At 35.9% G+C, this 22,307-nt stretch overlaps 1 protein-coding gene across 7 annotated transcripts in view; it reads right to left on the bottom strand.

Moving 5' to 3' along the window:
* Positions 1-276: 276 nt before the first annotated feature.
* TMEM196 (transmembrane protein 196) overlaps positions 277-22,307 on the bottom strand; it is a 67,765-nt gene continuing 45,734 nt past the window's right edge. For 5 of the 7 annotated variants that reach the window (XM_056118217.1, XM_056118214.1, XM_056118213.1 and 2 more), the window contains exons 2-5: positions 10,187-10,243; positions 5,027-5,281; positions 3,835-3,908; positions 277-1,271 (exon numbers count right to left, since the gene is read on the bottom strand). In XM_056118217.1, the coding sequence (XP_055974192.1) occupies positions 1,265-1,271; positions 3,835-3,908; positions 5,027-5,281 (336 nt within the window). In that variant the 5' untranslated portion in view covers positions 10,187-10,243 and the 3' untranslated portion in view covers positions 277-1,264. The remainder of the gene's footprint in view (positions 1,272-3,834; positions 3,909-5,026; positions 5,282-10,186; positions 10,244-22,307) is intronic. The other 2 variants (XM_056118215.1, XM_056118216.1) reach the window with 1 other exon arrangement.

Here is a 22,307-nt window from a genome sequence, read left to right on the forward strand (position 1 = left end):
ATTCCATAATAATTGTAAAAGCTTTAAAATTATAGCAAAGATAATTATAGCTTCATATTCTGGGTGTACACCATCTGTCCTTTTACATAAATTAATTGGACTATACTAAATGATTATGTCTGTATGAATGTAGAAGCATGTGATTTAAAGTTGTTTGATTTGAGAATCAATTTTAATAATTACCATTACATAAATTTTATAATATGGTAAAATATAGACTTATAATGATTTGTCTTATGCTACACTATTCCAAACACCCATGTCCATAAATATTAACCAGAATCTAAATAAAAATAGAAGAAATAATAAAATAAAATTTAAAATGAGCAAATGGAGGAAATAAAATTTTTTATTTTATAGGCATTAAATAAAAAGCCTTTCCCGTCTCTATGGGGACAGTATGTTGAAAATATTCCCCACAATATCACAAATTTCTTTTCTACTTCCTCTGTACATTTATGAATGCTACAAATATATGTTGTATATATTTTCTATATATCCAGTGGTATATACACATACACACTTTTATTCTTCTGCTCATTCAATAAAATGCAGATCAATCTGCATAGTAAATAATTGAAACATGTTTATTTTCCTTAAATGATATGCATGTACAACTTCTCACTCCTGTGCAAAAATGCAAAAATATCATACAGATTAATATTGTCTCTCTCTAAAAAAATCACTTGTTTATGCTTTAGGTTTATGTTGCTTACAAATAAATTATGAAATATAGTTCATTCACAAATTGAAAATAATTACAGTGTTTTTATAACAAGGCATTGCTGAGGTTTTATATTGTGGCATTCCTGAAGCCATCGTCTTTCAAAACAAAGACATCAATAAGTTATAATTATTTCTTGATATTTGCACTTTTAATTTACTTATATGAAACATGTCATTACAAATCTAACACTCATGCTAATCAAATAGTGTTTTATAGAATATGAATCTTTCTGTTTTGTTTCACTTTTCTGATATGTTTTCCATAGAGCAATCAGGAAAGTCTGTTGAAATTTCTGTTCTAGAGCATTTCTGGAAAGTTTCACCCAATAAAAAATATCAAGGAAATAAGTGAGGCAAAATTGAAAAAGAATAATTTTAGTGTTTGCTCAGAAGAGATAACAGCAAATGCAAGAAGTGTTTAGTATTTTTCCTAATCCTTTGGTATTTGAAAATGGTATAAAATGTTCAGTTATTCAAAACATTGATTATACTCTTCCATTAAATATCAGTTGTGGTCCTCCATTGCTCATGTTGTCTGTCATTTCCTGTTATGAAAATAAAATTAATTAATCAACATTCAGAGTAAGATATAAATTTTGTTCATGTGTTTTGCATAACAGAAATTTCAGTCCTTTGAAAAACTTGTTACATTTGGGGGAAGGCCAAAGATTGAAAATTGTTGCATGTAAGGAAATGAAATTTCATGGTATCTTAGAGCACATAAAAATCCTGAAGTGACAATCTGTTAGACCTAAGACCTAAATCTTTCTATCCACAAAAGCAATTCAGTCTCTGGTTCCTCATCTTTTTTTTGGATAGACCTCATCAAGAAGGAAGAGGGTATTATAAGTCCAAGTTTTCCCAATCACAGGCTCCTCCACAGAGCATTGAAGCAAAGTGCTAAGAGAATTTAGAGCTTATCTTTGACTCTATAGAAAAATGTGTGGTCTTTTTCCTAAGAACTGAAAAGCCCACAAGGAAATCATTATTTTTCTTGTTTATAACTATGGATCACTAATAAACCACTATGAGGAAAATTGATTTTTAAGGACACTGCCACTCACAGTAAAAACAAAACAAAGTAAACAGTAAAACCTCTTAACATTTTTTTGTAAGTGATCAGTGACTAAAAAAAACTTAATGGGAAATCAATGAAAATTTAGGCATAAAGGATGAACTAACATAAAAAGTTTCATTTTCAATGTTTAGAAATATATTCATTTCCCCTGGTTCAATTAAAAAAAAAAGAAACATGTTCATTAGAGAAAAAAATTACACGATTTGAATTCAGTTTTATTAAACACTAAATTCTACTCTACACAATAAAAACTAATGAAGAGTTGTGACTCCCTTCACAATTATGAATTTTACCATACATATTATAAATATTATTTAGAAAAAAAAAGCAACATCTTTGTACATTTGAGCAAGCCTATTTGCAAAAATGTGGTAAATAATTCAAATAGAAAATTTTTTTCAATTATCTCGTACCTATCATTTTATATAGAATTTTTAGTTTTGGAGAACTAAAGGTAAAAAATAAAGCATTTTTTTTTGCAAATTAGAAGTACTTCCAAATGTTTATTTCAAATGTGATAAGGTATTAAGCCTCATTTTTGTTTCAGAAAATTCAATAGAGTGGATGAAAGGGGGGAAAAGACACGTATTATTTGCATTAAGTAGTTTTGAAAAATCACTTGGGAGGATCACTTGGGGAAATTGAGGTAGAAATTGTCTGCTTTTGAATTTCTCTTGGAAATTATATTGTCTCATGGAGAGTGGGATAGTTTCCTTAAAGACAATTCTGAGAAAGTAGATGGAATGTTTTGGCGATGCGTTTCAACACCTGTCTCAGGCAAAGTGCTCTGGTCCTTTCAAGCACTAGGGTGGTGTCTTGAACTTGAGCATTTGTTATAATTTTCCCAGTAATCACCAGAATTTGTCTAAAATCTCACATATCTCTAGGTAAATGCTTTCCTAGAGAAAAGAAACTCCTTTGGAGCCAGCAGTCTACTTCTATGGGCTTGTGATGCTCTGGTTGAATGAGAGACTGCCAGAGACAATGGTGAAAGTAGCTTTTATAATACTGAAGTGACTGGGATGAGATAAAGTTTATAGAAAAGAAATCTGATTTAATGCTTCATTTAAGGGTTCATTGTTGATGACAAGGTAAGTAAAAGTCATTCTACAAAATTGATCTTTAACAATACTTGCACCTTTGTTACTCCTTCTGGGTATAAAACACAATTTTGGAATGATGCTATAGAAGAGTCTCAGGTGTTTTTTACTTCTTGTAAAATGATGGTGTATCCAAAAATTAATTTAAAACCTATTTTAATAACAAACCTAATATATGTAATATATCTGTTATTGAAGGCCTTTTTTAAAAAATTCTGGCAAAATTATTGGTAGGAAACAACAGTGAAAATTACCTTTAAAATGCAAGGGTATCTTCAGATTATTTGCAAATAGGCATGTCTAATTTCATAAGAATGATATACTCTAAATTTGAGTAGAAACAAATATGACTATTTGCAGATTATTTGGGGCCATAACATCTATGTGGTATTGAAATTATATCATTTAACCAAAGCAAGAATGATTTTTTAACAATAAAATATAATAAATACATTTGAAATGTAGCACAGCAGATGACTTTACAAGAAGGAAGTTTTCATTCAGAAATTTTACTGTATTAGCGTCAGGCTTAGGTAATCTGCTCATGCAATTTTGACATGAGGGAGATGCAGTTTGTCTTTGTAAGACACATCTATTATTAAAAACAAAATTCTGGCCTGTGAATGATGATACTGGTCAAAATTATGATGTAGCAGAGAAGAAAGGAGTCATGAATCATCCAAACAGAAATGTGTTTGGATGGTTACAGGCAGGCTGAATATTTCACATATTCAGCCACTTTTCAAGCTGCAAGGCTCTGCCATGTACGTCTATGTCAGGTCCTCAAAGTAGGTCTTAGGAAATCACTACTTTGAAGAGCAACATCACAGCATCAGTTCAGACTGATTTGCTGACATCATGGCTTCCTAGAAGATGCAGCTCTTGCTGTCGTGACATTACAACATGGTAACTCCCTAGAAATCAGCGTACCTTGTAGGTAACTCTGGTGTCGGGGGCACCACCGGACAGCTGGGCAAGTCGGTTATTTCAATAGCCCTCAATCTCTAATATAAATATAACAATCATACAATAAATATTGCAAAAACATATACACAAAAATAAAATCACACTAGCATAAAAATAGAGCATGAAAGAGACACTGTCTAAATATATAATGGTAATCTACTTTTAACAACATATTTCTTTAAGTTACTAGCCCTGGTATTTTACTCTCAAATCTTTATGGAAAGACATGCAGAGATTTGTTCAACACTGCTTTCTTGGAACAAATCTACTTTCATTTATATGTATAGATTTCATATAAAATGGAAATATATAAAAGTACACAATAAATGTCTTTTCCTTCAGATTAAGGATATAAAGAAACAAAGTGATAAATCTTGCAGCTCATTCTTGGATGGTTACATAGTTTTATTTCCAAGATATAAAGATAAATATGATGTGGCCATAGTCAATTTTATAGGTGCTTTAGCTTTTTCTTATTAAATGTAAGTAGTTGGAACTGAGATAAAAAATTTTGTGGTTGGAATAGATATCTCTCTGTACCATTTGTCCTTTTATGCAATAAGTATAACTGTTTGAAGGGGTTTCTCAAAACAATTATGCAAGGAACATTGTTTAAGATACAGGCAAAGCTACCCAAATATGCATAAAATTTAGATGAGAATTAAATGAAGCTTTATGTGGATTGTACTATCTGCACTGATAGGCAAGGCTTTTTGTTGCCTAATTAAAAGGTCCCTTTATGCTGGAAAATCTAATTTACATAATCAAATGCATCTACTTTCAAGGATAAGGGATAAACTAGAAAGAGGAATTCATCCTATTTCTATAACTGGTGTTACTGAGGAGAGAGTGTATTTAGTTTACATGTTTCTCCTTAGTATAATACACAAAAATCCATATTTATAAGGCTTTCAATATTTTATAGAATGCTATTTTAGGAGCTTGCTTTGTATAGATAGTCAGGCTAACAATTATATTGAAACTAGGTGTACCCAGCATTGCAGAGTAAAGAAATAATTAAAGTTTTCTATTCTTAGCCTAACAGGCCAACATTTCCAAAAGCCAATTTCTAAACTTCTCCTCTAAAACTGATACACTAACAGTAGACTGTAGTCATCATATGATAGTGATGAGGGGAAGAAGGTAGAATACTCACTTTCTCAGCCATTTCATGGGAGTGATGCAAGGAATGCTCCCTTTCCGAAAACATCCTCCTCTGTTCATAGCTGGCAAGTCGACATGTGAGCCATGAAGAAAGGGTGCAGACACCAATCCCTATGCACGCAAGAGACATGGAGGCAAGATGCAGGGGGTAAAGGGAAGAGGTCTTCTTTGTCACTGCCCGAAGGAACTGAAAATTCAGGATTCCCCCAATGAGTCCACAGATACAGCAGGCAGAAAAGAGGATCATCTGTTAAGAACAACGAGGGAATGGTAAGGTTAGAAGAAATGGTAAAAAATGGAAGCAAAACTGATTCTTACACAGTATACTGTGCACATCCAGGACTGCTGATGTACAATAAATTGAAGGTGTTGGTAGCACTTCTAGAGAACACGAACTGTCCTGAAAGCAAGTGTCATTGAAATCTGACTTAATGGAGATAGTATAGACCATAGTATTGGATAAAGTAATAGCTGATTATTTATTAATAATATATTTAGAAATCTAACACATTCATTAATATGAAGCCCAGAGTTTAAGAAAACTCTAAAATAAACACAATCTAAAGGCAGATTGAGATTTAAATAAATATTGATTATAATAACAATTAAATAAGTTTTATTTTTGATTGGGCTGGAGCGATAGCACAGCAGTAGGGTGTTTGCCTTACAAGCGGCCAACATGGCCGACCCGAGTTTGATTCCTCTGCCCCTCACGGGGAGCCCGGCAAGCTACCAAGAGTATCTCGCCCGCACGGCAGAGCCTGGCAAGCTACCCATGATGTATTCAATATGCCAAACACAGTAACAACAAAGTCTCCAATGGAGACGTTAATGGGCCCGCTCGAGCAAATCAATGAACAACGGTAGGACCATGATGTTGTATTTTTGATTTGTGGGCCATACCCAGCAGTGCTAAAAACTTATTCCTGGCTCTATTTCTCTGGCTACCAATAATAGGTTTTGTTTTATTTTTCCTTTTTCTCAGGGCCTCCATCTGCCTCTGCTCAGGTGTCACTCCTGGTGGTGCTCAAGTGATTATATGGGGTTCCAGGGAACAGACCCAAGTTGGCTATGTGCAAGGCAAGTGCATTAACAACTGTACCATTTTTCCCACCCCAGCTTTTTAAAAAGTATCTATCATGTGTTATTCATATCTGTACTACCATGCTAAGGAATTCTATACGACTATCATCTTAATTAACCCAGCCAGCAACACCTTTAGGGAAATAGAATTACACACTTTAGAAAATGAATAGAGTAGATAGTAGTAGAATTTAGAGACTAAATCCATAATTTTTTTACTACCGATATCTAATTAACTTTTTAATTAAATTACCATGGAGCTTTATAGTCCTCTGGCTGCATGTGCTTAAGAAATTTGGTTAAATCCATACTTTATTCAAACATATTTTTATTGTGTGTGCATATATTTTCATAACAGTCATCTCAGGGGTACTCAGTGAATTGGCCCTGCCTGTATCTTAAAAGTCTTTGTTACTCTGTAGCACATAATAGATCCTCTGAAAGTACAGTTTGATTGACTGCTTTGGAAAAACACAGGATGTAACTTTGGATCCTACCAATAACTTAATCTACATCTTTTTTAATAAAGCCTGAGGTTTATTCAATCTAGATATAATAGTATCCCTGAAATTTTGATGCCCAATGCATTCAATGTACTAAATATGCTGTTTCAAATATATTTAAACAATTATATCAATAGCTTTAATAATTTTACTCTACATTTATATCCTGTATAAATAGCCCAATTAACTCATTAATAGATACTTCACAGTATGATACTTACTTGACTATCCAGCCTCTTCTTCAACTTTTCTGGAACAATTTCTATTCCTGTCCCCTCTCCGTATAATGTCTATCCTCCCCCCATGACTCTTGAACTCCTGCATAAAAGGTCAAATCTAATTCTAACTTCCTCAGATATTCTCCCTGATGTTGCATATTTCCTCCTTTGTTATACTTTTATAGAGCAACCAGCTATGTAACTTACTTTTGGCATTTTCTTTTTCATTTTCAGTTATTATTTGGGGCTGACAGTGGGATTTAGCATGTGCTAAATGAGTCCTTAGCATCTGTTAGATCCCTAAGAAAGGCAGCAGTTAACAATACAAAGCCAAAAAACTCATAGATTTTCCTCCTGAGTAGAGGTCAGTCTTCTAGGAGAAAATTTCCAACATTTCCCCTAAGACATGGCAAAGAATGAGGGATGAATGGATTCGTCCTTGGAGGAGGGAGGAAGAATATTTAAGCCCAACTAGGGATTTCATAAAAACAAAATAAAACCCTCAAAAAACCAGGGATTTGATTTCAAAAAAGTCTTCCTGGATGTGATATCACATCAAAGGGCATGCAGTTTACAGCAGAGACTAAAGCCATTTTGAAGATGTGTGAAAGAGCAATGAAATAGCACAGAGCCAGAACAAAAAACACTCCAGGTTGGTAATGCTGTTTCTCTGATTAGATTCATCAATTTGTTTTGTATTTGTATCATTGTACTTATCACCAAGACAGAAGTCCTAGTAGTGAAAGGGTATCATCTTCCTCTAGCTAAGAAAATAAAATATTTATAATTGATTATCAAGTAATTAAGTGAAACATGTAGCTCCAATTTTAATAATACTTTAATTTGTTTTCCAATTGAAAATATGTTTAGATGGTGTGAAATTTCTTGGGATTATATTTTGATGCTTATTCATTATAAGAAAATATGGAGGGACTATCTAGCCTTCAGATAATGGATCACTGTTAATTAATAAAATAAATGGCAAATCAACTGTATTGATATAAGAAAATATCTCTCCTACTGATGTTCTCATTAATTATTTAAAAATAATATTTTTTAACATGTGCAGACAAGAGTATTGTCATTTAAAAATTAAAAACTTAAAATCTGTAACTTGCCCTCAAATAAAACTTTTTCGCATTTCTCTGGACAGGATATTCTAGATTTCAGAAGTATTTAAAGCAGAGAAATTTTCACACATTTTCACTGCAGGATCAAGACAGACAGCTAAATATTGTCTATGAGAACCTCTGATAGATGACACAAGAGGAAAAAAGTGACGATAGTTTCTAAAAAACTCAGATTCTATGATTTTCTTCTTTTACAGAGTATAGAAGAATTAGAAAGTAAAAAGACACTAGTGCTTTTTAAAGAATTATTTCCTCTATCATGCCCACTTCTCTTCCCTTCTTAGGAACAGAATCTTTATGTCAATTCAAAATTTGTACCTTGAAGTCCTAATTCCACATCTAATATTACTTGAAATTCTATCATTAGAAGATAGTTCGATCATAAGAGTGAAGGCTTCATTCCCTATGGACCACGTGAGGGCATTCTCAGAAATGTGTGACCTAGAAGGGAATTTATCAGATCCCAGCTATTTGCAACTCTGAACCCCAGGACTGTAAGTCTATAGTAGTTGTTTTAGCAGCTCAAACTGACTTAGATATTTCCCCTCTTCCACTTTCTTCTCTCTTCTTCTTTCTTCCTCCCTTTCTCCCAATACCTTTCATTCATCCATCCAAGGTTTAAGTAATATTTAACCACGTAGTAATAAAGTCTTGTAGAAGAAAAGTACGGAAAGAATGAAGGTGATAACTAATGAGCTTCAGGAGAATATTATATAAACTACAAGCCTGGAGAAAAAAGTTATTTCAGAGAGGTTTTTGTTGTTGTTGTTGTTGTTTGTATGCTTGCTTGTTTTTGCTGGTGGTGGGTGAGTAGGGGTGGGCAAGCAAACAACTTGGTGGAACTCAGGGTACTTACTCTTGGATCTGTGGTTAGGGATCACTCCTAGAAGAACTCAGAGAACCATAATGGATGCCACGATGAAACCTGGGTTGGTCATGTGCAAGGCAAGTGCCCTGCCATGTAATATTGCTCTGTCTTCCCAAAAGTTTTTAAGGTAAGGTAAAGGTAAAGGCCCTCCCGTTGATCGTCGATTTGCTCGAGTGGGCCCAGTAACGTCTCCATTGGAGACTTTGTTGTTACTGTGTCTGGCATATCGAATACTCTCGGTAGCTTGCCGGGCAGCATTTAAAAATTCTATCTCAGTGTCTAAAGAAATGGAGGACTGTACTTTTTTTTCCAAAAAATGTTCTCAAAGAAACTATGTGATTAGGGAAAAGTGAGTTAAACAAACATAATTGTAATGTGACCCAGTCCCTGAAACCTGCAGCTATTTCTACTGTACTCAGATTAATAAGCACACATTAAAAAAATGCATGCATGCATACCTCAGCACCTAGAAATTTTCTTCTAACCAATATGTTATATAGAAGCATGTTATACCCACCCAAATCCAGGTTAATAACCACATACTCTATGAAAATATTTATGTTTGCATTTATATTAATGAAATTTTAAATATTTGGGGAATTGATTGTCACTATAACAACATAGATGCTGATAGTGACCCCTACGCACAAAAACAATAATAAAATTTTCAGGAGTAAACACTATGGGGTGTGGCCCCAAATCCCAAATCAAATCAAACAAAAACAACACAGCTGTCTTGCTGCATTATAAAGTTAACCTCATAGTCAGATAAAGCTAGTAATTCTTGGATTCAGATTCATATTTAAAAAGGTAGGTGCCCCATGAATTTAAGCTGTATCTTTTTTAGTGAACTGAAGGATTCATGTGTTATCTAAGAGTCTATAAACTGGGAAAGCAGAGCATGTCAACAACAGCAGTCATTAAGGATCCATATGTATGTATTTAAAGAATATGTCAAAGTCTTCTGTTCATTGGGGCTGGAAAGATAGCACAGCGGGTAGGACATTTGCCTTACACATGGCCAACCCGGGTTCGATTCCCAGCATTCCATATAGTCCCCTGAGCACTGCCAGGAGTAATTTCTGAGTGCATGAGTCAGGAGTAACTGCTGTGCATGGCCGGGTGTGACCGACACCCTCCTCCCGCAATAAAAAAAAGTCTTCTGTTCATCATAGTCTCTAATAATCTTGATGGATTTCTTTGAAAATAAAAATTTCGGATTTAATTGTCAATAATTTTTTACTTAGTAGTAATGCTCAGCATATGAAAGTGGGCTGTTATCATTCCATTTTTTGACTTTATTACATATCAGATATTTCCATGTATAATATAAACAAAACAAAAACTTACGACCAGTCCAGATTTTTTTTTGGCACACAGTATTCCACATATGCCACAAAGAAGAAACTGAAAAGAAAAAGAATAATGATTATTTTCTATCCAGTAATAAAAGAATCTTTAGTTTTAGCGTATTGTTCATTCATAACATTTGCTCCAGGGAAGTTTAAATTTATACATTCCCATAAAAAGTTTCAAAGAAAATACCTCATTCTAAAATAGGAAGGAGCAAAACTGTAAATACTAGTGAAAATCTGTCTTTGCCAGATTAATATAGATGATTGTGGAATTTCAGCAAAATTTGAGTCAGTATCACCATGAGGCAAAATTAAAAAATAAATTAATTTAGGGTTTTGTTCCTCCTGTAATAAAATACTCTCTTCTTAACCCTTCTATCTAATCAGGGAGAAAAGTGTGATATAATGTATTTGTTTATGTCAGCAATTAGAAATCCGATAGCTTCACTAGACGTAGAAAACTCAGCACAAATGAAAATATAAGACCCAACACAGGGAGATGTTTTTCTCTTTCTAGCTATGGAGATAAAATTGTAACCTCCTCATATTACCAAAGATATTCTAACATAGTCCTTGAAGCTAGTTAGAAAAACTCAAAAGGAAAGCAATTGATGGCATATAATTTCATGTTAGCAATCAGATTGGTTATATATTAGTTTGCAAAAGCAACTGCATCAAATCATCTATCAATGACTCCTTTTAACACATTTATTACCACAAAGTAGTAAATTGTTTAATTTTTATAGAAACAAATAGGGTCATTTGAATGCACATTTATACATATCTTTGACTGGTGGTATACCTTATGAATAAAATAATATGTTTATAAATAAATAATAAGCACACTAGGGCTTTTCAGATTTGCAAGAAAATCTTGAATGTGGCTTGGTTTCTTTCCATTTGATTTCCCTAAAATATTGTTATCTCAAGTTACAATTAATAAAATGAATAGTTTTGAGCACTTCACATTTGTACATATTTAAAAATATATACATCAAAATATTCTAAAGATTCTCTGAAATTCCTTTGAGAAGCAAACTTTAATTTTTCAAACAATATTTTTAAACAAATTTTAATTAAAAAACAATGAAGGATGGAACTTTCTCTTTGCAAGAGAACTTTCTGTACAAGGGAATTAAATGATTATAGGGCTGGTAATAATGCATCAAGAGAGATAAAGGAAGACCAGATGACTTTTCAATTATAGGGGAAATAATTGAATCAATTCAATAAGTGGATTTAAGATAGTGTGTTAATCTTTCCTAACATCATGATATTAAACTGTCTATAAAACAATTTAACTACTTAAATGCATACAACTTTATAAATGTGGCAGTAAAAAAAAGAAAATTAAAAGCTTATAAGTCTAGAGAAGTGGGATTATCTAAACATAACGCCAAAGCCATAGTTAAAAAATAAAACACTTGTTAATACAAAAAAAGTGTAATTTTGATACTTTTAAATCTCAAAGGCAAAATAGATCTGACAGAATATTTGAATTACAGTGAAACCATGGGGAGATAAAAACAGAACTCAATGTAGCTTGAATATTTGCCTGTTTCAGAAGCCTCAAAAACACTATTTCTGAATGATCATTTCTCACCTTAAGCCCCTTTTCATCCCTACCTCCATGTGTGAGACCCAGAGAATCTTGTCCTCAGATGGACTCTCCCTTGCTAATCTCATTTTACATCTTTTAGTACTGTGTTCAAACTGTTCCAGCTTGGACCACTCCTGTACCTCTCAGGGTTTCCAAGCTACAGATCAAAGCCTCAGCCTGTCCTTAGCCTTGTTTTGCTGACTAACCCATTATTCACCCTGAAAGTCCATTCACCCAGAACTCATTCTTGAAATAATTTGAAAGCAGTGCAGTTCTGTGTTCCTTGGATCTCTTTTGAAATCTATAAACATTGTCATTATTTATTTACAACACAGCCGAAGGGGACTTCAGACCCATAAGCAGAATTCTCTGTCCAGTCAGTTTTTTAGAACATTGAGATAGCAATAAAATTGCTGCTTTCTATTTACCTACTTTCCTGAGCTTGGGGCTTGGGAGGGGAAATGGTAGAAAAGGAAGGAAATGAAACTTTTTTTTTCATTAATCTCTCAGACATAAAGGTAAATGCAGTGCATATTACTTCTGTTAGAATATCCAATATCTGCCTTCCCCTGCGATCCGAGAAAAGATGAACACATGAATAAGAAGTAAGTAAAACTACGGCATCTGAGGGGACACTAAGAATTGTGGCTCCTGTTTAGCCATCACAATGTGTAGAGAAGATAAATGGTCACAAAGAAACAATAAATAATCTTTCATTTCAATGACTTCCTTATTCCAAGTTAGAGCACTGAGAATTTCAAAGATGACTTAATTCAATCTTTACAGTTCATATTTGGGGTACTATTGTTTCAGAGAGGCTTAATCACTTGTTTAAGGTCACTCAGTGTAGTAAGTCAACCAACTAGGCTAAGGTTTTAATAGGTATCTTAGTTAATTTATTACTAATAATATAATGGGATGCTTTTCAGAAGGAATTTTCATTGCTAATTTTATGTGCAGTATATTTAAAAAATCCAACCAAGTGTTAAATAAGCACTTAATCACTTATAATTGCTCCCTTTACCCTTGTTATTGCTAATTTTTGTGGTAGCAAAACCAGAAAATTTCTCTATTACAAACTTACATTTAACACAAAAATTTCAAGACTAAGCATCCATAAACACAAAACATTAATATGAAAAATAATATGTACACCTATATCCAACTAAAAACTGTTTACAATAGCAATGATCTGAAACCAACACTTGTGACCAACAAGAAATGAGTGGATAAATAAATTATGGTACATATGTACAATCAAATACTATTCAGCTATGAAAAATGTGAAATTTTGCAGGTTGCTGCAACTTAGAGGGAATTGGAATGCATGATGTGAAGTGATTCCAAACGTAAAAGACAGGCAAAAAGTAAAAGACAAAATGACACATGGAATATTAAAAAAACAAAGAAAACAATTAGATAATCCCAATGCAAATAAACCTTAAGACATGATTCATAAAACTGGAAAGTGAGGAATCAAGGTGAGCAGAGTGGGGGAAGGATAATGGTAAAGAGACTGGTGCTGTAGTCGCACAACTGTAAAACAACCACTTCAAAAGTGTTGAAAACAATGTATTCATTTAAAAATATTTTTAATCATTAAATAAAATAAACAAGATTATTGCAAAATTAATGCACTTATTATATCAGAGAATTTATTCTAATGCTTCAAATAATTTGCTCAACATACTTTCTTCAGAATCAAGATACTAAACAAACCTAAGAATAGTATGCAAAGAACGTTTTGGAAAATATGTATGTTATAAAAATTAGTTTTAATACCCATTGCCTCTTTTGCAAACCACAACACCCAATAAGAGAGAGAGAACAAAAGGGAATGCCCTACCACAGAGGCAGGGGGGGATGTGGGGGATGGGGGGTGGGAGGGATACTGGGATCCATGGTGGTGGGAAATGGGCACTGGCGGAGGGATGGGTATTTGATCATTCTATAATTGAAACCCAAGCACAAAAATGTGTAAGTCTGCAACTGTACCTCATGATGTCTCACTATTAAAATTTTTTAATAAAAAAAGTTAGTTTTAATAAAGCAAAAATGATAATGGCATACATTTCCAGTACTATGTGCATTGATTTTGTAGATAGAGATATAGACATCCTAAATGGTATACAATTTTACATGAGAAAAATATAATTCCTGAGAAAATAGGATATTTTTGTGGTATTTAGAATAACTGGATGAGAAAATGCAATGTTTTAAAGAGGAAATGCCCTGATTAACCTTGGCCCCAGAGTATAGGATGGAGAAGGGAAGAAAGAATGGGTGGAAGGGGAAAAAAGACAGATGAGAAACAGAAGGGATGAGGTCAGGGTAATTAGGTACAAAGGCAGTGTTAAGGAATAGTAGAAGCCAATATCCAGGCCACAGAGTCAAAAACACTGAAATCAAGAGACCCAAATGTTGACAACTAAACTTTGAAAGGAACCAGTCAAGAGGGCAGATGGTGGGGGTGTTCGGGGGAGATATGGGAGGGAACCTGGGAAAAATGGTGGAGGGAAGATGACACTGGTAGTGAGATTGGTGCGCAACATTGTATGTCTAAAATTCAGCTATGGGGTTCTTGGTGATGAAAAATAAGTACTGGTGAAGGGAAAGGTATTTGATCACTGTATGACCGAGACTTAAACCTGAAAGCTTTGTAACTTTTCCCACAGTGATTCAATAAATAAATATGAGAAGAAAAAATAAATAAAACTCAACTATGAAGTTTTTTTTAAAATTGCAGTGGTTTCATTACAAAATGTGGAAAGAAAAAAATTAAAACTTATCCAAACTTAACGTATATTTAAATATAGTGAGAATAATTTACTTAGGTCTAACAGTAAAATAATATAAATGAAGAGATCTAATGATAGGGCATCAAGTACAGCTATGCAATAAAACTAATTAGCCCTGCTAGTAGAATTCATTCTGCTCTCATTTAGGTTAAGTTTAATAGATAACTAAAGGTGATTATAGGAGTAAGTAGAGCTGTTATGGAAACAGCGCTCTATATTTTGGGTGTATTTTGGAGCAGCCACCATGGCCATACTTAGTGATGAGGGCAGGAGATACAGAGCCTAAATGGAATCCAGGACTTTTCTATGCTAGGCCTGTGATCACATCAGCCCCCCAAATTTTTTTTAATTAAATGTGCACATAACCATCTGCTTTTGCTTATGATGCATAAAGATACAAAGATAGCGCTACCATCTTCACACTAAATAAGAAAGGATAAACCACAGACTAGTAAATTCTCCAGAGTTCATTAGAGAGCTGAGGATTTAAGCAATTAATTAAACCACAACTCAGACAGGAAAGAGGCCTCCAAAGAAAGTCTGGAGGCAGAGTTATGCCACCTCCCATATAACAGGAGAGAAAGGGACACTGGCTTTCTGAAACAGGGTGAGTGTATGGTGGAGGGTACAGAGTTCTACTTCTTCCTTATGCCTTGTCAGTCATACGCTCCTGGCAAAAAGGTGGACATCTGAAAGTGAGACATTTCACTAAAAATAAATTGCTACTGTAGCTTGAAGGAAAGAATTCTTTACACAGAGCAGGGGAAAACAGTTACTTTGGGTCTATCATTCTGTGTCTATACTAAATGACTCATCAGCTCTAGTGAAGGAAGAGTCAGGAACCTCAGACCAAGATGAAGCACAGATTCTAGGCCAAGTTTGACTTTCTCAGGGAGCTGAGTCCAAATTACCGAGAAAGGCCAGAGGCACAAGGCCTTTCAAAACATAATGGATTAGAAAAACAAAGAATCTCTCTTCCACTCCACCCTCTTTCACCCAGAGCCTAATTAGTTGGAGGAACAAGTAACAGGAGTCTAGAGAGAAGAGAAGCAAATGCACGCAAAAATGACCCTTGTGATGATGTGGGAACAGAGTCCACAAAAAAGTGGAGGGTGAGTGGAAAGAATCGAGGTGACTGGCTGTACAGATTGAACTCAGTAATGGAGCTTTTGCGTTGCCTGTCTGAGACCCTGGATTCAATCCCTGATAACAACTCAGACACACACACACAAAAAAAAAAAGAGAGAAGGAGGAAAAAAAGAATCGAGGCAGACACAACCAATCACTAATAGAATTCTGGTCCTCCAAAAATCTCCATGTCTTCCCTCCACCCCCACCCTCAATCTTGAATGTTAACTTAAGTAGCAAAACAAAACAAAACAGAAAACAACAATCAAATAAACAAAAAACCCTTTGAGGAATGTGATTAAGAATATTGAGAAAAGTCAATTACTGTGAATTTTTGAGGGAGGCCCTAAATGTAATCAGAAGGAAATTTTGAAGGAGAGAGAATAAGGTCAAAAAGAAAGTTTCCTGAAGACCAAACAGAGAAGAGTTGAGGAGGCAATGGAAGAGCTTGAGTGTGTCAAGAGGCAAAGTCTGTGTGTGGTCTTTCTATGCTGGAAAGAACAAAAATGGTCTTTTCTTCAGCACTTTCTGGGAGGAATGAGACACTGAAGACGCTGAAGCTTTTCAGACTTCTAGTTATCATATCTATGATTAAAATTGTCCTGCCATTTTGGAAGTGCATTATTTATGGTAATTTGTCACAGCAGCAATAGGAAAGTTCCAAGGCATTGTTTTACAGCAGCAATAGCAAAGTTCCAATGCATTGCCTTTCTAAGGCATTGTTTCAACTAGCCTACAGTAAGTATTGCTAGGTTGGGGTGAGACTCAAACTGTAGAGTGGTCTAGTGTTTGAGGCCCCTTGCATTCTCTTCCCAAGCATGCCTGGGCCTAAGCACCAAATCAGCACACCCCAGCTTCTCTGAGAGCAGCCCTGAGTCACTCTGCACCATAGGAAGGAACCCATAGAAAAGAATTAGAGGGAGAGATAGTACGGAGGTTAAGCATTTCATGCTTGTAGCCAAGTCTGGTTCAAAACCCTGACACTACATAGGAGCCTCCAAGCACAAAGGGAGGAATATGCCCCCTGTAAGGCAGGGGATGGTGGTGATGGAGCAGCCTAAAAACAAAATTAGAAAAGAAAGAGAAGAATTAATAGATGCTGTTACCAGGAAAACAAAAGGGGGAAGACATGAGAAGACATGAAATGGATAAATAGCCAAAAAAAAGTGAATCAAACTTTTTATTTTTTTAAATAAAAAAAGCACTGAGTAAAAAATTTAAGTGTAAATTTAAATACATGTCTTAAGTTTTTTGAGTATAAGAGATGATGGGTTGAAGGTGAGGAAGATAGAGTTAAAAGTGTTTTAAGTTTGTTGTATCATTTAGCAGAATAATAAAATACCTTCCTAGTTCTAGGTAAAGCTGGGAAGGTAGAACATTAAATTTAGGCATTAAAAAATAGAAGAACAAAAATAGAAGAACAGAATCAAGATTCAACCAACAGATATCAAGAAATTTTTAAAAATGAAAGGGCATAATATAAAATTATAAAATAAGTAGGTCTGAATAAATTTAATAATGTAAGTAATTAGACTGAAGTATAGAAGCATTCAAGTTTTCTAGTAAGAAGAAAAAAACACAGAGACTCTTTTGCTAGGTAAGGAAGAAAAGAGATTCGTTAAAGCTTTCCTGAAATGAATAAAAACCTCTTTTTCTCTCTCAGGGCTGACCTAGGTGCTAGTAAATGAGTTCCTTATTAGTATTTCTTTCTGTTCAGAAAAGTTTATTTTAGGAAAGAACTAAGAGTGAAAAAGGCTATTGTAAAATTTTTCAGTTTAAGTGATGTAATGGAAAAATTTGGAACTGTGGTCGTAATGGAAGCAGATAAAAGCACTAGTTCTATCAGCTGGCCAGGAGAACAAACAAATGTCAGACAGATGGAGTTATGAAAGATGGTGTCTTGTTTTAAGACGGCTTATTAAAGAGTTTCTCACATAATTTTTAACCACCTCGAGTTGAACTAATTTTTACTAAAATTTGTTTCACTTAAAACAGACATGCATTACAAAGTAAAACCAATACTAACATTTTTTTTCTCCTGGAAATAATAATGTTGAACAACAGACTGAACTTAACACTTTGGTCAAATTTAATAATTTACAGAACTTCGTCAAAATTTGTCAATTTTTGAAAAATTACAAGATGATTAAAAAAGCATAGAATAAATATTAAATGCTGACAAACTTATTTAAAATAAATCTAATTCCAGTTTAACTGTATATTTTTCCTTGTATTTTAATTAAAAATTTCATGATTTGCTTTCTACAGACCATTCTATATTTTAACTCTACTTCAGTTATCTTATAAATAATAGTAATTAGAATGTTGTAGGCTAAGACACAAAATTCTAGAGTGGCTAAAGTGATGAATATTTTACTGATTTTGTGCTGATGTGTTTGTGATTTTCTTGCATGATATTCTGTTTAATTTCATGAGCATGTCCTGCCATATGTTTCTTTCATTTGTGGTGTTGTTCTCTAGTATTCTTACATACATTCTCTTTAAATTATTGGATAATATTTTCAAATTGAAAAACCCAACTGAAGAAAGTTATTCTTAAACTTGACTCCATGATAGATTTTTAAATCTTTATACCTTGACTAATTAAAAACCAGACTCTTCAGGGTGTGATTTTAAGTCTGTTCTGGTTACTCCATTGTAGCAGAAGTCTAAAATCAGCACTCAAAGGTGTCACATGAAGAACATTCACCAAGTGTTGGGTCTACAAACCTGCCAAATCACTTTGGCGCTTTCCACAAGCACTAATCCTCCTCCTCATTACTCTCAATGGATATGAGCAAACATGAAGCAGATAAAGTGCTCTTCAGGAAATAAAAGTCCTTGTTTATAATGTAAGGTCAAAGTGTCTGAGATCAATAAGTGTTTCATGAATCTTAGAAATAGAGATCATTATTTCACTATCTGTCCAGTATCTTTTATCATTGCTAATAACTGTTATTTTCTAAGTGCCTGTTGATTTCTAAATGTCTTCAGGTTTTTTAAAAAAAATATTATGTTTTATCCCCAGATCCCAGGTGGTCCCCAGAGCCCTGCCAGAAGCGATCCCTGAGTGCAGAGCCAGGATTAAGTACTGAGAAATGCTGGGTGCAACACACACGGAAAGGTAAAGAGGCTGTCAGTGCGATTATACGGCAGATAGGACTTTTGCTTTGCACACGGCCTACTGGGGTTCGATCCCTTGCACCCCATATGGTCCCCCTGAGCCTGCCAGGAATAGGTCCTGAGCACTGCTGGGTTTATATTGAAGAGTAGGTGGGGTGGGGGGAGGCAGAAAGATAGTTCAGTGGGTAAGACTCTTGCCTTGCATGTGGCTCACCTAGTTTGATTCCCAATACCCAGAGCATTCCCAGGAATAATCCCTGAGCACAGAGCCAGTGATTTACTACCGAGCATGGCCAGGTGTAACCCCAAAAGCGAAGAGAAAACTGAGCAAGGGGTGTAGTTAGTACTAGTTAGTTAGTACTAGTACTAATACTAGTTAGTGCTAGAGCAGGCCCTGCATTGCATTCCATCTCTGGCACCCCAGGACCCAATTACATTGGGCAAGAGAAGCTCTGGGGATGGGAATGATCCAAGCTGGTAGGATATAAGCCAAGAGCAGCACAGTCTTTTTGCGCCCTCCCCCATGTTGACACTGGGGTCCTGCACCAAGCATAGCTCATCTAAGTAGTCTGCACAGCTCAGAGCCAGAGCCAGGGGCAGCTAGCCTGAATGCTGTTACCCATGGACTGTTTTAGTAAATTTGGTTGTGGGTATTTTTTGGTGTTTTTTTGGGGGGGGCGGGAATGGGGTTTATACATGATGGTGCTCATTACTTACTCCTTGCTGTGTGCTTAGGGATCACTCCTGGCCTGGCTCAGGGGACCATATAGGTTGCCAGGGATCAAATTCAGGTTGACCGCATGAAAAGCAAGTGCCCTACACCCCCTCTGTGCTATTGCTCTGCCTCCTCCTCCCCATTTTCCGTTTTTGTTTTTGTTTTGGAGCCACACTTGGCGATGCTCAGGGCTTACTGGTGGTGGTACTAGGGGGACCATATGGGATACATAGGGTCAAACCCAGTTCAGTCATGTGCAAGGCAAATACCCCACCCACTAGCACTATTGCTCTGGCCCCAAATATTTTTCTTTAGTTTCTTGCATCCGCAATATTTGGGGCCAGAGCGATAGTGCAATAGCCCTGAGTGAAGCTGGGAAGGACACACAGACTCGGCATGCGCCCATTTCACAGCTAGAGTGCGTGGTCCCCCAAGCAGCACTGTGAATGGCCCCAGAGTCCTCTAGCACTACATGGCAAGCCAGAGCACTGAACTGTGATCCCTGAGACCCTCAGGCTTGCTGGCAGAAGACCCCAGACCTTTGAGTGTCACTGGAAATGCCCCTATTTAAAATGAAAATCCTGACTGAATTAATATCTCTTTCCATTTTAACTTTTTATTATTTTTGTTTGTTTGTTTTGGGGTCACACCAGTCAATGCTCAGGGCTCCACACTCAGAAACTGTTCCTGGTGGAGCTCCAGGGATTACATGGGATGCCTGGGATCGAATCCAGGTCTGCTGTGTGCAAGGCAAGTGCTCTACCCACTGTATTATCTCTTCAGCCCCTCCATTTTAACATTTTAGACAGTAGGCAGGCCAAAACATTTTTTGTTTTGTTTTTAGGCCACACCAGCTATGCTCAGGGGTTACTCATAGCTCTGTGTTCAGAATCACCCCTTACCGTGATTGGAGGACCATATGGGATTCTGGGAATTGAACCTTGGTTGGCTGCATGCAAGGCAAATGTATTATCATCACTCCAGCCCCCAGGCAGGCTAAAACTGGGATCTGGGGATAACCCCGGGGGGAGCTGAGTATGAAGCAAATGCCTCTGCACTGTGATATCACTCTGCCACTTCAGTCTTTCTTGCCCACAAGTCTCAGTCTTGTCTCTCAATCGCCTGAGTTTTGGCCAATTACAGGGAGACAATGCTCTGATTGGCTGGATCGGGTCACATGATTACTACCGGACTAGGGATTGGCTCAGGCAGAAATGGCAATGGACTCCTTCACTGACAGGGAGCAAAGCTGAGGAGGGTTCTGAGTTAGCTCAGGCTGTGTGCCAGGTAGTCTTTGTCTTTGTGAAGGAAAAAAACTTGAGACTCTACTAAAAGATCAAGAGCCAGGCCTTCCAAAAGGATAAAGCAACAGTTCACCACTAATGGCATGCTATGAACTCTCCTATGCAGTGACCTGGTATTGTCTAGTTCTCGCTCTCAGAGAACCCAGCAGTCTAACGTGAGTACCTTGCACGCACATATGCTTGACTGGGAACACCTGTAAAGGTGATGAGAGGCTGCCTCAAAAGCCTCCATCCCTCTCGGAGAGCCCAGCAAACTACAGAGAGTATCCCGCCCGCACAGTAGAGTCTGGCAAGCTACCCGTGGAGTACTCAATATGCCAAAACCAGTAACAATGGTGATTCTCATTCCCCTGACCCTGAAAGAGTCTCAATATACCATCCGGCTATCCTAGCACGTAACAGGGCTGAATGGAGATGTTACTTGTGCCTGCTCGAGCAAATCGATGAACAATGGGGTGATAGTGATAGTGATTATGCTTTCGTTAGGTAGATCTAGAATTGGACATTATATTCAATTACCCAGAAGAATCTGATTAATTTTGCATTAGGGATTGAGAAAATAGGCATAGAAGGACACCTGTACAAATAAATATCACTGTAGAAAAATATTGATGGGCTGGAGGGATAGTACAGTGGGTAAGGCTCTGTGGTCCACCCAGGTTCAATCCGGAGTCCACCAGGAGTAATTTCTGAATTCAGAGACCAGAGTAACCCCTGAATTTGTTTGGATATGGCCCAAAAAGAAAAAAGAAAAATTTTGAATGAAATATTTTATAATCAAACAAACAATAAGGAAATGAGCACATATGAGGGTCAGGAATGTGGTTCTGTGGTTAGAGCTCATGCCTTACATGTGAAAGACCTAGATTCAATCCCCAGCAATACACACACAAACACATACACAGAGAAAGAGAGAGAGAGAGAGAGAGAGAGAGAGAGAGAGAGAGAGAGAGAGAGAGAGAGGAGAGAGAGGAGAGAGAGATTATAAGAGAAAATAGGAGAAAAGCAAAAGAATCAAATAAAGGCAAATGATTTGAGTAGACATTTGAACAAAGAAGATTATTTGCAGGTAACAAATAATTGAATAGTCAACATAATTTGCCACTAAAGAACGTTGAGGTCAGTGAGACAATATAGTGGATCAGATACTTCCCTTTCACACACAGCTGACCCTGGTTCAATCCTCAGCATGCGATATGGTCCCCCGGGCTTGATCAGGATTGATCCCTGAGTGCCTGAGTGCAGAGTCATTAATATGCCCTAAACAATGCTAGGTATGACACAATTACCACCAAATTATTTTAAATATTCATGAAATATCTATACCTATTAGAATAACTAAACTACAAAAATCAAACACAAGAGTGTATTATCAATTTCTCTTGGTATGGGAAACAGCATTTCTCATTTATTATAAGTATGGAAAATTGTACAACTATCTTGAAGAA

Source organism: Sorex fumeus, unplaced genomic scaffold (assembly GCF_029834395.1).
Source record: "Sorex fumeus unplaced genomic scaffold, SorFum_2.1 ptg000037l, whole genome shotgun sequence".
Taxonomy (NCBI): domain Eukaryota; kingdom Metazoa; phylum Chordata; class Mammalia; order Eulipotyphla; family Soricidae; genus Sorex; species Sorex fumeus.